The 17,261-nt window shown below is 43.4% G+C and overlaps 1 protein-coding gene across 2 annotated transcripts in view; it reads left to right on the top strand.

The window, feature by feature from the left end:
- Positions 1–16,189, top strand: part of LOC118214810 (protein FAM189A1-like) — a 107,645-nt gene extending 91,456 nt beyond the window's left edge. Inside the window, exons 5-12 of one of the 2 annotated variants that reach the window (XM_035395057.1) lie at positions 3,698–3,805; positions 5,911–6,071; positions 8,043–8,178; positions 10,861–10,939; positions 11,196–11,924; positions 13,006–13,077; positions 14,329–14,657; positions 15,486–16,189. In XM_035395057.1, coding sequence (XP_035250948.1) covers positions 3,698–3,805; positions 5,911–6,071; positions 8,043–8,178; positions 10,861–10,939; positions 11,196–11,924; positions 13,006–13,077; positions 14,329–14,657; positions 15,486–15,707 — 1,836 coding nt within the window. In that variant the 3' untranslated portion in view covers positions 15,708–16,189. Of the gene's footprint in view, positions 1–3,697; positions 3,806–5,910; positions 6,072–8,042; positions 8,179–10,860; positions 10,940–11,195; positions 11,925–13,005; positions 13,078–14,325; positions 14,658–15,485 lie in introns of both variants that reach the window. The other variant, XM_035395056.1, reaches the window with a different exon arrangement.
- Positions 16,190–17,261: the final 1,072 nt, after the last annotated feature.

Here is a 17,261-nt window from a genome sequence, read left to right on the forward strand (position 1 = left end):
ATAATAATATAGCTAATTATTCTTCATTTATTTGTTGTTCTTTTTTTTTTCAGTCGAACCATGATGAGAAAGATCTAGTTTTTTTGGGAGTAGCAGGTGCTGGTAACTCCTGATTAATATTTGGGCTGAGTGCTTGCAAAGTGCATTAGACTGAGTGGTGTGAAAATTCAAGATTTTTGCCAAAACTTTGAGTCATCTATGGAGGATAAGAATGATTGACGGGAAAAGAAAGTGGAAAAAGGCAAATGATGCAAATAGCCTGAAGCAAACATTTATTTTATTCACCGACAGTATTTAGAATTGCTGTCCAGCATAGAACACAACTATATATAGCAATAAATATACTGAATACTGGAGAGCAGCTCACAGGGAAACTGCAAGACTTTTCAGAGCACAACTGGATAAACAGCAGCACTTAAAAGCACACTAAAAGAATCCAGATTTTTCCTGCAATTTTTGTTCAATTTTTGGTTGAGTGCAGGCCTGTCTTACTTCAATCTTACATGTCAGCAATGCCAGAGAGAAGGGGAAATCTCAGAAGCACATGAGCAGTTTGTAAAACTCAGAATGAATAATAATCACAATCTGTGTCATTCGCTGGAACTACAAAAGTACACGTTCAACTGTTCTGTAGGGAAAATTTCAAATCTGGATAACATATCTCCAGTTACTTCAGCAGATCCTTTAAATGTGTATATTTGCATAATGTACAGTTAAACCTCATCTGTATGTTTTCATCAAAGTCTTATACATTTCCTCCCTGATAAGTCATGTGTCTGAAACACTTGATGCCCTATTTGTAAATGCATCACACACATTTCTTTAGATCATAAATTTGAAATAAAAAGGATTTGCACAGAGAGTTCAATGAAAAATTGAGATGGGCACATCCTTAATTTATTTTTCAAGGATATTCTGATGTCAGAAGTCGAATAACCTAAATCTTGTTCTTTGTTCTTTGTCATTTAAAATTGGCTTTGATCTTCCGAAGACAGATTGATGAATAAATAGTTTACCTCACGCTTATGCAACATATTCACTGTACATGTTTTCAGTGCAGACTATAAATCTCTGCTGTGTTATCCATGCCTTTCTAGAATGGAATTGAATTACACATGTAATGCTACCTATTAGTCTTATTCCCCCTTGGAGTCCTTACCCCAGCCCCCTCCCAAACTTTATCATAGTTGAGAAAAATAAAACTTTACTGCACAAAGACACAAGTTACCTTGTGTTGTCAGCATTTCAAAGGCCATCATTATCATGCAAATGTGACATCTAAAAAGGAACACAGAGTTAAAACGTATGCACATACCCTTTTTAATCTGGCAAAATGCATTTCCCTTCCCCCGATTCTGAGAATTATTATATCTCTCCACCCTGCTGATACGGCCTTATCACTGCCACTTGTTTTGTCTGTCTTCCTTCATAATCTCTGTTCAGGGCTATCCATCTCAAAACGTCCTCAAGCAGTCGCTCATCTGAATGGTGTCCTCAAGTAGCCTTTCTCTGCCATAAAGGCCTTTGTATTCCAGTTCTTCATATTTATGGGCCTTGTTGTCTCCTATACCAGGGTGCCTATAATACCAGGAGATGTTTCAGCGAAAGGCGCATGGTTTTCTGAACAATCATGCTAACGCTTAAGCAAAATATTTGTCAGTGTGGCCGTTTTATTTGCACCTCAAACCTTTTGGAACCTCTCAGAGCCCCGATTGGTGGTTTCTGGTAGATCTGGGTTTGCGGTGCAGAGATGACGTGGTCTGACCATAACTTTGTTCACCGGCCACCGACGCACAGCCGGCAAGGTCGTTTTGGGAGGTTTGTCACCACACAGCCTATTAATGGCTCCCCTAAAGGTATCATTGCAATTAGGACCCAAATGTGATTTACTGTGTCAGTATGTAAATGCCATTCACGCCACAGAGCGCCGCATTAGTGCGCCCTTCTCACATCTGCACGACAGATGTTTCAGCGCACTTCAGTAATAAAACCGTGCTTCCTGTTAAAGCACCGTGCCAGACTGTAGACAAGGAATGAATACTCATTGGCTGGTTTATTTTTACTGTACAGTGAGCCCGGACATGGGTGAGCGAATATCTTAATGTGCAAAAATGTTGCTGCGTGCGCTCTCGGGGTGTGATTAATGGGGAGAAAGCTGCCAAAGCACTTATACGTAAATATTAATCTGGCTCTTTCACAGGCCTGCATGCCTTGCGCTAAGAACCGGAATGGACGGACTGTGCCTTGGGTTTCAGGAATAATCTATGTGGGAGCATACAATGCACACAAATTGTCAAATTCCATTTGCCATGTAGTGTCTGTGTCACAGTCAATGCTGGAGATATATATGTATATTCATTTATTTATTGACACCCCCAAGCTATAGGGAGCTCTTATATGATTAGAGAAAAAAAAATGTTAGCCATGCAGTGTACACATTTTGCACCTACAAATTGGCTGGAGACAGCACTAGTCTCATCCAAAGACTCATCTAAAAGCTGGCATACCTCGGATGCATCGCCTGCCTGAGGGTGAGGAAGCTGTGCTGTGTTTTTGTTGTGTTAGCCTGTCGGAAAGGAAATCCAGCCAGGTTACAAACATGCCAGTATCTCCTCCAGTCTGTGTTCATTATGATCACATGCCTGAGAGCTGAATTCCCAGTGCTTTTATCATTGTCAGGGACTAATGGAAATTACACCTGCATGTATGGCTATGGGTAGTGTATTTCACTCCAGAACAGCCATAATTGTATATATACATTAACACAGATTTGCACATGGTCACAAGTTCTGAATGCATAATCTGAATGCATGGGACTTCAGAAAAAAGATTTAATATTTTTCCTTCTGGTAATTGTGTAACTTTTGCTCAGAATATTTCCCCTGCTAAAATTAATTATGCATCCTTAATTTGCCCCAACAGCGGAAAGCTTTTTAATGTAGATTCACATTTATTTCAGGCCATATGAAGGAACACAGTGTTATAACACTAAAAGGAAGTATAAATAAAATAATAAGTGCATCAAATGAAGGTGACTGTTTCCTTTGATTTGGATGGATTATATTAGTGGCAGAAAATATATTTTTCCATTAAAAAGACAAGGCAATTAGCTCATTAAACCAAAGATGTAAAAACTGCATTACAAAACAAAACTGAGTGCATGGTTGTCAAAACTAATTAGCGGATTGGGGAGCCTGTATTGGATTTTGTGTCTGTTAGGTTTTGCTGTGGAGTCTGGTCTGCATTAGAGGGCCATTAGTTATATAACAGCCTGCAGCTTCTCTGTTTGACCCTGCTTTTAGGAATGCTGGTCCAGTAGTTCCTCTGTGGCCTGTGTTCCTCTCTGCTTGCGCAGAGATGATCAGGTGCACAGGGAGAGCTGCCATGCAGGTGCATTGTGCTGCTGTCTGTGTCCCGCGCCTACCTGTCTGTGTCCCGCCAGGTGTGCAGGCAGGCAGAGCTGCCCCGCCCCAGGTTTTTTTTTTTTGGCTGTGGAGAATTGCCTTTACCTTACCTCTCTCCATTTTGTTTACCCTTTCTCCCTCTTTCACTCTCACCCTTGCTCACTCTCACCGTCTCTCCCTCCTCTCCATCCTCTCCATCCATCCCACTCGCCCTGTTGTTCTCCTCTTCTCCATTCTCCCCTACTCCATCCCACTCGTTCCTCCCTCCCTGCCCTCGTCCCTGTCCCTTGCAGGAGCTGCTGTTCAGTGTGTGTGCGCTGAATGTGATCTCCACCATAGTGTGTGCCCTGGCCACCGCCATGTGCTGCATGCAGATGGTGTCCACTGACGTCCTGCAGATGGTAAGTGTGGCCTCTGAGGTTTTCATAATGGCTCTCTGTAAGTCTGTGTGTGTGTGACGTGTCTTTGGCCTGCTGCTGTTTGCATGTACTGGTGTGCATGCTGGAGTTCAGGCTGAGGCTGATGCATGCCCCATGCGTTGGAATCTCATCTCTACGGCTGACGCGCCGTGCGATTACACCATCACAAAGAGTTTGCAGGTCCCAGGCAGAGAGTACAGTAGTGATTGTAGCTTTTATACTGAACTGTCTTCCCCTCTGCTAAAAGCATGAGAGGGACTGGAGGACATGGAGAATGGATAAATGGAGCAGGATTTTCCCCTCTGTGTTTGAGAAAGGCATATCATCTTTAAAATGTCCCGGTTTTTTTCATTCTCCACTTTGCTGGGAGGGAAACAATTTGTGCGCCTAAACCTCTGAACCTAAACGCTTTGCAACCATGAGGGAAATCACACAGCGTTATGAAATATCTGACTCTGTGCTCGCTGCAGCTGAGGTTTCACAATACACAGATTGATTCGTACTGGAAAACCTGCTGATAACTGACAAGTTATTTCCTGAACAATTGCCATTAGAGTGTGAGAGAGAGAGACCACGAGAGAAAGTGTGAGAGAGAGAGTGAAAGAAAGAGAGAGAGAGGGTGGGAGGTGGTGAGAAAGTTGTGGACTCCAATATTATCGGCGCCTTTTTAATATCTCCAGAGAATTTTGCCCGAGAGACCTTTTGATTGGAGGGTAATAAACTTCCCGGGAACATAAAATTCTAATATTGTACATGAGCAGACTTTGTGCATTTTACGGCCGGCGCTGTAAATTGTGTGACTCCCTAAATGGAAGTGTGAAAGGCCATAGCCAGTGATTGATTGGGCTGAATGACATTAGCGTGGCTGTAGCTGCAGCTGGTTGGGGTGGGAGGGGATTTGTTTCACCTCAGAGCGCAGCCAGGCAGTGTGAGTAATCAGCACCGCTCCCGCTGCACACGGACAATGGGCCGCAGGCCTGCGGAAGGCCAGTGTGTTTTATCAGCTTTCACACCTGATTTGATTTGCTCTTTTTTTCTGTTAGCATATGACTGCTGCGCGGGATATTTTTGGTGTTTTTATTGCGGTTTTCTCAGAAGTAAATCCTTTTTACCGAAGGTGGCTGTGACTTCAAAAGCGCCTTCAAGTTTGTCGTTTAATATCGGGCCATTGGACCTTCCCTTTTCTAGGGTCATTAAAACCGTTTATAAGGCTAAACTACAGCAATCGTAAAACATAAAAGCTCACCGCAGACAGTAATGTTAATGCAAACTGCTGGATATTTTCATGGAGGTGTTTGAAAACGGGTGACTCACTGTGATGAGTAAGCTTAGATTGAACTTCTGAATGGTCTGGCGCATCATAAGGGAGAGGAAATTGAGACAGCACTGCTGTTTTTTAAATTGGTGACCAAAAGATTAAACTTGCTTTTTTGTGCGAAGGGTCACCCAAAGGTGACCGACAAAAGCCTTGTCTCCTCTTATTCTCCTGGGCACTCAGACGGGGGCCCAACTCCAACTCGTTTTCCTGTTAACGCAGGACGAAATCTGTTTCCTGGACCAGATAAAGGGAGAGGGCCTGGAGTCCAGGTGTTCTTCCTCTGTCACTTGCAAGAAATGTTCTCCTCCCTCTCCCCCCTCCCCCCTATTTTACTGATTTCATGTGCGCTGCTGAATTTGGCACGGGCGATGCATGCTTTCGAGTCGTCAGAAACCGGTCTCCACTGCGTCACTGTCCATGTCCTGCTTTATGTTCTGTCCTGTTTGCTGCATGCCACCTACTTCCTGTTCTGTCTTCTGTTTGCACCCTTTCTCTGAAAGATGGGACTGTTATTCCATATTTCTTTATGCCTTGCATTTCCCATATCCAGTTGTGATTGTTAGAGTATAACAATGACTACTCATCATCCTGTTGTCTGTTCATTATTTTAATATTTATGAGCAATGCCAAAAAACCTGTTCATGAAAAATATTTTGCTGTTGTTTTTGTTGTTGTCATTTTTAATGAATGCATAAATTAAGTGTACAGATATGACGTGACTGCAAAAAGACAAAAAATAAACATTTTTCAGATGATCTCTGCTTTGCAGTTTATGCCACACAGAACTCGGGTCATGAACGCAGACTGCATGACTCCACACGGCACCATTCTGCACCAGACCCTCGACTTCGACGAGTTCATCCCGCCCATTCCCCCGCCGCCGTACTACCCCCCCGAGTACACCTGCACCCCAATGATGGAGGCGCAAAGGTACCGTGCCCCCCCCACCCCCACCCCCACCCCCACCCCCTCCTGACCCCTCACCCCGCCTCAGGACACACTGCTTCCTCTGCCTGAACCGTAGCTGACCTCAGCTGACCGACTCGCACAAAATGGCACACCATTCTGCTGGCACACAGTAGTCCCTTGTTGGCCCCATTAAAGCCAGTGATGTGTGGTCTTTGATCATTCATTGGTATTTATTTCCACAGCCCACAAACACATCCAATGTGATTGAGGGCAGAGGATTACATTTTTATGTCCATGAGATACAGTACATACTCAAAGTGCAGGTATAATGCAGCACATTTATCATTTTGTCACATCTTTTCTCTCTCTCACGGGTGGACATAAAATCTATTTATTAACTGTCTAGGGTAGACCTGTCCTCTATCATATATCTGTTCTGTCAGCTGATACTTCTGCCTTTTATTTAGTGAAATCTTTGATGAAGAACCTTTGGCTTGTAACTTTGTGGGTGAGGTGCAGATGTTGCTTTGTATTAGACAGTATCCCTGGCTTTGTGTAAATGTGCTATTGATTTTTGCCCCCCTTGGGCGCAAGACAGTCGGTTAAACCAGGAGCCATAAAACCATGCTGATTTAGCTTTGGTGACAGGCACTGCCGAGTCCTCGACAGAGTCATAAATACACGGACACACTGGCAGGCTGTGCCTGTACAGCCTTGTAGCTAAGGTGCAGAAGCGTGCCGTGACATCATTATGTGACAAATGATATACGGGGACATGCAAAGAGTGTCTGACACCCAGCCACTTTGCACACAAACAAGCTCAAATGATGTGTTCAAGTGCCCATGCATAAGCACACTGCCCATGTTTGTAATCAGTGAACACGGCACCCAAAGCAACATGCGAAAGCAATCCAAACACTATTTTTAATGAGTAGAAATCATTGACTAGAGTCAAAAATAATGCTTTCAACATATCAAGAAGTGACATGATCCATCCTCGGGTTTTGCACTATAGTTAGTTTTGCGCATCTTTGTGGACCTCTGTTGCGAAGAATTTTCAAACACAAATACAATGCCACACTTCTGTCAGGCAAGAGGGATGGAACAGTTTTCCCGCAGCTGTAAGGTTCTGAGTTGGTGCATTTGAGTGTGGAAAAGTTCTGGTAGAGAGCGTTTTTTTGGGGCCCCCCAACTCTTAAGCAGCAGCCATTTTCTGTTCTCTTCACGGTACCAACAGCACAGGCTAGCTGTCAAGGGGTCCTCTGCCATCTGGAATGCTGACGAGGTAAACCAAGATGGAGGCCAGCAAGTTCAATTCCCCAATCCCTGTGCCAAATATAAAACCGTCACATTGCTTGCCATCTAAACTGTCTCATCAGCATCTGTGAAATCATCTCTGCAAATCCCTTTTTTAAGGTTCATCAGCAGGTTGCTGCAAAATAATTGGAAGCTAGAGGAAAATTCTAACTGCTGTGAAAATGTGCCGCTGTCTGTCGCTGTATAGTATTGTGAAACGGCACCATTTACACGATCATTTCCATAAACAGAGTACATAGAGGGTCACTGTGGAGGAGGATGAAGGCACTACCTTCCAAATATTCTCGCATGGACCTGCCCTCCAGTGCACCTTACATTGTTCCATTTGTATGAAATATTGATAGGCGCAGTGCTCTAATCAATATGACCCATTATGAGCTTCATTAACTAAAGTATACCCTTGGTGCTTTTAGTTTTGGGGAAATAAACACTAAGGCAGCACAGGGCCAGCATAGCTATTATCAGCTGTTGACAAAGTGCTGTACACTTTATCTTATTCAAACTGTGTTTTATAGTCGTTCCTCTGTAAGTGTTTGCATGTTTTCCGTTGCCGCAGCTCCGCTCTCTACAATAACTACAACTGTTCTACATCATGTGAAAGATAACTGCATAATAAATGCATATAACACAGTGCTACATAGTGCTGCCACTTCACTTTGGGTTTGTTTCTGTCAGAGGGCTGCACCTGGACTTCCCCCACTCCCCCTTCAGTGCCATCTATGGGGTGCCCATCAACAGTCCTGGGACCCTCTACCCTTCTGAGCTCCCTCCACCATATGAGGCTGTGGTGGGACAGACCCCTGCTAGTCAGGTGAGGCCCCAATTCTTTGCTGCCTGTCCCTATGGGAAGGTAGCCCTATTACTTACAATTTATATATATCACATTTTTTTATAGATCATTTTTAAATTATTCATTATACCACTTTACCGTATGTTTAAAAAACATGTTTACTATTTTTTTAGGGTTTTATTGATCTTGCTTGCTGTAGACATAACCACAGGCAAAATGGCTCTTCATCAACTGGCAGGCCGACAATAACATTTGGAATGTTTAGAGGAAAATCATTTGAGATTGTACAGAGTTATATTTAATGTCTAATGCTTTATTTGGATGTTATGATGATACATTATATGCTTTATTCAATGACTGCATGGGTGCTTTTAGCTATGGTACTGTAGAGGAACTCAGATTAGTGACAGACAGTTGTGACAGGAGTGCTCAGATTGGTGACATTATGCTACCTTTGCTTTCTTCATCACACAGTAATTGATTGAATGCTCCTTTGAGTTGAACAGTTGAACTGTGAGGCAAACTGTTATCCCAAGAGGGGAAGATCAGATCAATGGTTTCTGTCACACAACCGGGAATGGTACTTTAGCAAGGAGAGAGACAGAGTGAGAGGCATAGAGACAGAACGAGAGTATGGGGATGAATTATACCAGTCTGCCTTAGGATACATACACCTTTGGAATGCTTTTTGTTTTTACTTGGAAATAGTAAGGTCATGGACTCTGTAAAAGGTATTGCACATATGAAGTTTTTAACAGAATTCTGTATTTATCCTTGCTTTCCAGGGCAAGAGCGAGAGCGAGAGAGACAGAGAGAGACAGAGAGAGATTGAGACAGACAGACAGACAGAGACAGGGGGAGGGGGGTATTCAGATTCTCTTAATTTCATTTGTGGATCAGCACAGAGTGAGAGTGAGCGCTCTGAAGCTCTTTGTGAATGGCTGCAGCCTCATTCACATTTAATATGCATTATAATCTGCAGGCTGTGAAGAAGGGTGACATTTCCCTCCCAAAGGGACTCCATTCATAAAGCCTTCCACATTCCGCAAGCCTAATCTTTGAGAGGTGAAATTTAATTTGAAGCTTAAATCACCTCCTTTTAATGGAATTGAAAACGGTTGCTTTGATATTAAAGTGTCTCTAATAAGCAATAATCTGCTCTCTTAATTGTTACTCTCTTAATTGTTGCCTTGCTTGTTTTCAATAAGTAAGCCATTTTCCAATTTGCCGAAGAGTCCCTGTCCCTATCTTTGTTATAGTCCTACTGAAACTGAAAGCCTTACTGAAGTCCTTTTATAATGAAAAGTCTGTTTTTTCCTCAAACCTGGTCATATGACCAAGCCTTGCTTGGGTTTTTTCACAGTGTATTTTTAATGTAATTTATTGCTCCTCTGAAACACAAAGATTTTATTTATGTTCAGCCAATGGGAAACACCTCCTCGAGTCAAGAGGTAATTCTCTGTCTTGTGAAAAATTGCCTTTTGAAACCTGTATTCCAGTTTATACAGACAGTCTGTTTACAAAGTATCTGGTGGTTTCTTATTTTTCTACTGTCTATGGCTGTCTTCTTTAGAAAAACGAGCACATAGCAACAATCCAAATAGCAAGTTTGAGACTGAATAATATTTTCTTATGTCAAAAGGAGTTTGGTCAAGGAAAATAACTGAGGGTTTGAGGCATCTGCACAGGAATGCTGTTCCAAGCACACTGTAACCAGGGTTAAATCAATATGACACAATCATTCTTAACTGTTTGTAAACTCATTTGAATTGATTATGTCTTGATGCACATTTTAATAAATCGGACTGGAGCAGGCAGTGGTTATTACTAAACCGCGCAATGCGCTCTTAATTGAAAAAGAGTTCCAGCACTTGAGTGCCTCCGAATCCCTCTCGATGGACTGACCCGAGGGCCGAGTGAAGAGGGTGGACACGGCACGAGAGCAGATCGATATCCTGCAAATGCAGTCTGATTGGCCTTCATGGCGACTGCAGTGTGTGAAAAGGCAGACAATCAACCTAGCCGGAGAGCAGCACTATGGGGAGGGCTTTCCTTTGCTGCTGACCGTTCGGTGAGCACTGATATTCGATGAGGGAGGACCGATGACCGATTCAAAATGAGTCGTTAATGGGTGTTCCTTGTTCATATCGATTTCATGTATGGTTTTGCTATTACTAATTCATATAATTCACATTCAAGGGGGGGGGGGGATCTTAAGAATTTAGAGTAAGGAAGAGGCTTTTAAGGAAAAGCCACAGTGGTGTATATTGTGTGGAGAAAGCATGCATGGTGCTCATTACCTGGTGCTGTTTGAAGGCACCCATAGCGCAGATCCATCAGTGGTACTGGGGGAGGGGCCAGAGGCCAGATGTTCTCCAGCAGGACCTCTGTCCTGCACTGCTCAGATGAGGGTTCATGACCTCCTCGCTCAGAGACGGGAGCAAACATCACTGTCTGGTGGGAAAGGGAGGATGAAATATGCTAATATGCTGAACAGTATGGATTTACTTTCTTCCCCTGTGTGTATGTGTGTGTGTGTGTGCTTGTGTGTGTGCGTGTGCATGTGTGTGTTTGCGTGCGTGAATGTGTGTGCGTGTGCATGTGCGTGTGTGTGCGTGTGTGTGCATGTGCTTGCGTGTGTATGCATGTCTCTGTGCACATGGGTGTGTGTGTGCGTGTGTGTGTATCCATTACCCACTGCAGGTCACTACCAGTCTGGAGCAGCAGGCCACAGAGTCCAGCCTGTGTGAGAGGAACACCACCGCTGGCCTCAGTACTCAGGGTGAGAAGTTCTGCTGCCCATCCGCTGTCTACAAACTGCCTTCCCTCAGCTAACTGGGAACCTGTTTAATTTCAGCTGAACACTTATGGTCAATTAACATTTCACTGTCAATCCCCCCCATTCCCATTCTGAGTAGTGTGGCGGTAAGGTCAGCTGTCAGGTTAGAGTGCGGTGTTAAAGGCCAGGGTGATCATTTGGCTCTGGCTGTGGATTTACGCTGCTGTCGTGTGTGCTGTGTGCTGGCCTGGCCCTGCAGCCTCTGTGGACAGCGCTTCCCTCATGGTGTCAGAGGTGGCGGACCTGCCTGACCACAGCTGCTCCTCGGAGGACCTGTGCTCCCTGGAGGTCCAGGGCTCCCTGCACTCCACCTCCGACCTCTCTCCCTTCGGCACGCCCCGCACCGCCCCCACCGACGGCAGCTGCACCAGCCTGGAGCACAGTGCCCACTGCTCGCTGCAGCGCCGCGGCCCCGCCCGTGACCACGACGATGGCGGGCACAGCGACTCCTCCCACACCCAGGACCATTCGCCCGACTGGTCCTTGGAAAACATCAATGCACTGGGAGGGGAGGAGCCTGTTGAGGGGGCAGGAGCTTCGCCTGTGCCCACACCCACCCTCACCAGAGACAAAGCCAGTAGGACACCGGCGGTTTCTCCACCCCTTCCTCCTCCCAGTCCCGCCTCTGCCTCAAACTCTGCAGCCCTGGCGGGCGTGTCCTCGGCCCCCAGCGGCTCTGCGTGCCCCTCCCTGTCTCCACGGCTACGTGGCCACAGGCTCTGCTTCAGTGTGTGGTCTCCTCCCTGCTCCTCCTCCTCTTCCTCCTCTTCCTCCTCCTCAGCCTCCCAGCACCCCTCCAACTCCACAGCCAGCTGCTCCTTGCCCTCCGACCGGCCATGGCCACACCGGCCTGGCAGGAGGTACCGCAAGCTCGCCCAGATGGTGCGCTCTACCAGCGACCCCATCTCCTGTACCTCGGTCTCTGGAAGTACGTGAGTTCCCTCTTTGCATTGCTAATGCTTTGGGCTCGTGCTGGTGTCTTACGGGACATCAAACAGCAGACGAACAAAAGCTGAATAGCTTGAGCAGTCAATTTTGAGTAAAAAGCCTGTGTAAGTCACACATAGACAACAACTGTCCTGTTCACAGGGCTGTTATGTTTTATTGTCCGAGGTGTGATGGAAAACAGCCCTCACTTTCCCAAAGGGAACACAATGCTGTATATTTGCTGAACTCTGTAAGCCAATAAGTGCTCTCATAATTATGTTTGGTTCATTGTGTGAGCAAATATACACCTGAAATGACTGTTTGAATATACTGCAGTGTTATGAAAACTGGTTGGGATAAGGGAGGTATTAATAATAAGTAAAGTAATTTATAGTGGGGACCGGCTTCCACTGTAAGGACAAATAGTCTTGGACATTAGAAATATCTATACTTTGTTCAGGATTAAGAATATAAAATGTCAATGCTGTGTTAATGATTAAGGATACAATCACAAATTCAGTAAAGAGATTATTTGTGTTTTATATGACTGTTTATGCACAAAAAGGTCAAAAGGTAAGAACTGTTTGAGCAAAACACAAGAATTGTTTGAGCAAAACACAAAGTGTTATCTTTATAGCATGCAGGTAGTCTATGTGGGCAAGTATTCTGTGTAACAAATGAAAGGAACATCACATCTCCATGGCTCTGTAGCACATGTCACATCCCTATAGGTATATAAGGAGCTTTCATTAGTTAGCTTAACTGATCCCATATAGCGACAACCCATAATTAGAGGCTAACAAAAAATGTGGTTTAATTCAAAACAATGAGAAATTCAGTTTCCTGTGCCTTTATGCGTTGTTGTACTAAAGTTTAAAAAAGAAAATCTATTTAGCAAAATGCCCATTGACCTACTGGATACAACAGTAACTAAAAGATTACTATTTCATATCTTTACTTCAACATGTATTGTTGCTACATTGGATCTGTCTGCACAGCCACTTGCGCATACTGTATCACAAATCCATCAATTTGAGCCATGTTTGTTCATTTTTTATATGTATCTCTGTCGCCCCCTGCAGGTGACAGCTGTGGTTGCACTTCTGCAAGTAACCAGCTTCCTGAGGACTCCCCACAGACCTCACCTGAACCAGGTACCACCCTAGCCTCTGTTCTGCTCCTTTCTCTGCTTGTTCTGCTAAAACAGTACCCAACTAGTGCCCTCGTGACCAGCTAAGCACACACACTGTTCATACGAACACACCTCTAAGGCACATTAGCTGCACCTTAAAACCACTCTTTCTCTCTCACCCTTTGCTTACTCACCAATCATACAATTTTTCCTGTAGATCAAGGTCACTCTCTGGGTATGCAGTCAAACACACATACTCTAATCCTTTTTATAGTCATTAAATGGAGTGCAGATTTAAATGTAATTTTTACAGTGTTGTTTTACACATTATATTGGTATGTGATGTGGATAATGTTGGAAACTGATCTCTTGATTTCTTTAAAAACACAATTGTCTGGCCCACTGTGGCACAGTACTGTTGTTCTTTGTCATGAATATTGATGGAGGGTGTAACTAGTTTAACTATACTGAAAATTGCATATAATATTAGGAAAGAAACTTCTTGGTAAGAGTCAAACACAAACAATGCAGATATCATATTTAAATGTTTCTAAATCCTAGGCTTGGAGTACCCCATTGTCAATAAAACAGTTTTGATTTCTAAATCAGTTCTACATTAAAACGTACTGCTAACACCTCAAAGTACTGCTTTTAAATCTATAGAGTATTATCATAATGGACGTTCAGTACAGCAGAATACAATGAATGGCTCATCGAGCCTTATCGGGAAAGAGCTCAGGTGGTACACCAGCATTCTCAGACTCTCTCTGAACCACACATTTAGAACTTTCTAGATTCATGTTAAGATATAGAAAATATGTGCAGAAATGAAACGAAAACATTTATTTAAACTTCATATCAGCATGAGGACGATCTGGGAGATATGTGAGGGCCTGTGGGAAGTCTGCAGTGCAAGGCCTTTGTCATGAAGCACTACATACACACGCGACATGCATACACGCATGTTTTTCGCAGGCACGATTCAATGTAACAAATGCACTCATTATGCAGCCTCCACTGTTGTGGAAAAATAACCTAACCCATGCTGCACACAGTGTGAACCATTAAAATGTATTAAAGGCAAAAGAAATCCCTGCCTGGGCATGTGGCCCTGTGCAACTGCCCAATCGACCCCCTTACCCCCCCCCCCCCCCCCCACACACACACACACACGCCTCCCCACCTTGTGGCAGGGCGGTATGAGGACATCATGTTGTGTTAATTATGTTGCATGGAATGTTCATTGTCATCACCCCTGTCCCTTCCTCAGCAGCCTGCTCAGAGCACACGGCAGTGGTGGTGTCTTACCAGAGTTCAGCCAAGCCCAGTCCCCCTGGCTGTGGGAAGCAGAAGGTAGCCTCCAAAGTGGACATTCGGCTCAAGCCCCGGGGATTGCAGGGGGCCTCCAAAGAGCGCCCTCACTCCCTGGCGGACTTCAAGACCTACAAGGACACCAAAATGCTGGTGGCCAAATTCCTGGAGCACTCAAGCTGTAGTCTACCTATAGAGGTCCAGCAGGTGGTCAACAGTATCAAGTTTGTCATCAAGTCGGACGAGCGGCACATGGAGGAGGCCATCTTCAGTGCCAACATTATTGACCAGGTGAGCACCGAAGCCAGTAAACACAAAGCTGGGACTGAGCTGGGTTCCTAGGAGCATCCAGCTCAGGCACTTGTTCTTACTCCAGTGACGTGTCCCCAAAGTCAGGATTAAACTTGCACACTCCCGTGCTGACTGTGGTTGGGAGTCCCATGGGGCATTGTAAAATTAGCTATAGTGTTGCTCACAGAGGGATGGTTTCTGTCATGAGTGTATTCTCTGTCTCATTGTGAACTAGCACCTCCTCTAGACTATTGGGGAACTGCCTTTTTGCAGTGCTCACTGATGAAGTGCAGAGTGAAAAGAAGCAGCCTCCTTTCAGAGGATGTGCGTGTTTGTGCCTCCAAAACTGATGGGTGCACGTTACAGAAATGGGATGGGGGAGATTCGACCCACAGTCAAAATTTGGCATTTCTAATTTGAATAAGTTATTTTATTTATTTATCTTATTTAAAAAATAAAAATTCTTAGATTAAGCTAAGATTTGATGTCAGTGAATGAAGATGCATTTTTACTAGTGGGGAAAAGTCCAATGGCTTAAATCCCATTAAGGTTGATATCTATTTTTAAAAGAATGAGTTTTACAACTTTTAGAAGTTAAGATAAACTTAGGTTTTTCTTAGCTTTTTAAAAATTATAGTGTATTAATGTGTCTTAACCCTTTGAAGAGTAGGTTTTTTGGAATGTTTTTTTTTCTTCAAAATTCTGTTCAAGAACTCCATTGCTTTCAATTACCATAGTGATTGTTACATCAGCATTAGAATGCTCAGTTAAGTCAACTATTTGTGATCTTACACCTTAAAAGGTTAATACCTGTGTCTCCCTGTGCAGGTGATGACACAGTCACCCCGCAGACTGCGCAGTCCCAGAAAACGAGTCCACGAAGACCTGCACTTACAGAGCTGTGGGGCACTCAGCTCCCCTTCCTCTTTCCTGCACCGTCACCGTGACTCCCAATCACCGGGCCCTCAAGAGCCACCCAGCCCCCCCAGCGGCTCCCTCTCCGACCGCCACCACAGTCTCATCAGCGTGTGTCGAGAGACCATCCTCTGACCGTCTCGTCCAACCAGGGTGCATGCGCCCCCAAAATAAATAAAAAAGCCCGCATTGCTGTCCCATGGTGTGCCAAGATAAGGACCTGGAGTGTATACACACAGGACCCATCCTCAACTGTAGTCACAAACACCAGAATGTCTTCCCTCAGGGGACTGATTTATTTCCATCTTATTTAATACAAGTTGATCATAAAGGCAAAGGCAGTTTTGAGCCAAATGATGGGGACATCTTTATATGACATTAACAACAACAAAAAAAAAAAAAAAATGAAGAATTAGCAGAAAATGGAGAAGCTTTCTTCTAAACTGTGAATCTAACGGACCTTGAACGTACTGGCTCCCACATACTCTTCCCAGACTTTGGGATCATGACCAGTTTATCACTCTGTGCCATGGTAGGACAGAGATCCGTGGATTATTTAATTTACCTCAGTGTGTTTCCATTCTTATCAGTGTTACAATAAAAAAATTTGAGTTTTTTTCTTGTGTGGTTTAAATGTTTTCCCAGACTATATGACTTCATGACAATGTGCGACTTTGTTTTGAAACACCATTCTGAAAATATTACTGTCATTAAAAACATAACTATCAACAAGCACATAGTAGCATTGATGAGAATATACATAATATAATGGAACTCTGTGAAAAACATATACTTCAGAATACATGTTTTCACATGGGTAAGGGAACATCAAGCTTCACTAAATGCGTTTAGCATCTAGATTTGAATGTATTTTTGAGAATTAAGATTAAAAGGATGTAAAATGTTATATTATCCACTAAAAATATGATTTTCCCCTTGGTCTTTTAACACAGGTTATGTTGTTGAACAATCCCTACATGGTGATACAATGTGATATAATTTGATTTAACTTGACCAGACCATTTGCCAATGTATTTACATATACACACTATTAAATTATACTATTACACTGTTTTTTCACATAACAAATAAGCATCACTCCTTAATTTGAGTACACTGGGACCATATAATCAACCTATAAATTGGTATTACCATCATATATACAGTACATGAGTTCTAAGGCTAAAGGCTTCTTAAAAATGACCTTTATCATTTCTCATTTATCAATGACTTTTAAAACTGGTCCAAATCAAAGAATATTTACTTCCAATGCAGCGTCCAAAAAAAAAAAAAAAAAAAAATCACAGAATGCTCTCTAACGTGAGATGCCTTTAGGTGTTTCATTTGCACGCATTCTATGTGGCATTAAATCATATTTTATAATTGCCTCTCAGGTTTACTGCGTGCAATTACTAGTATTACTGAGTGCTCTTTATAAGAGTTGTTAAATACATATGATCCATCATCAACTCGAATATAATCTTTGAACGTATCACAGAAAATACTAGCAAAAATGGCAGCAAAAATTGAATGCCATAGTTTCATTAAAATAAAAATGCATCATATGGCAATGTGACTTACATAAAGAAACGTTCATTACAGGTATAAGGTGTATTTTAACACATGACATATTTCAAGACATAAATGAACTATCAACAGAGAGTGGTAACTTTTTATGTATATATATTA

The sequence above is a fragment of the Anguilla anguilla genome, chromosome 16, assembly GCF_013347855.1.
Source record: "Anguilla anguilla isolate fAngAng1 chromosome 16, fAngAng1.pri, whole genome shotgun sequence".
Lineage (NCBI taxonomy): Eukaryota > Metazoa > Chordata > Actinopteri > Anguilliformes > Anguillidae > Anguilla > Anguilla anguilla.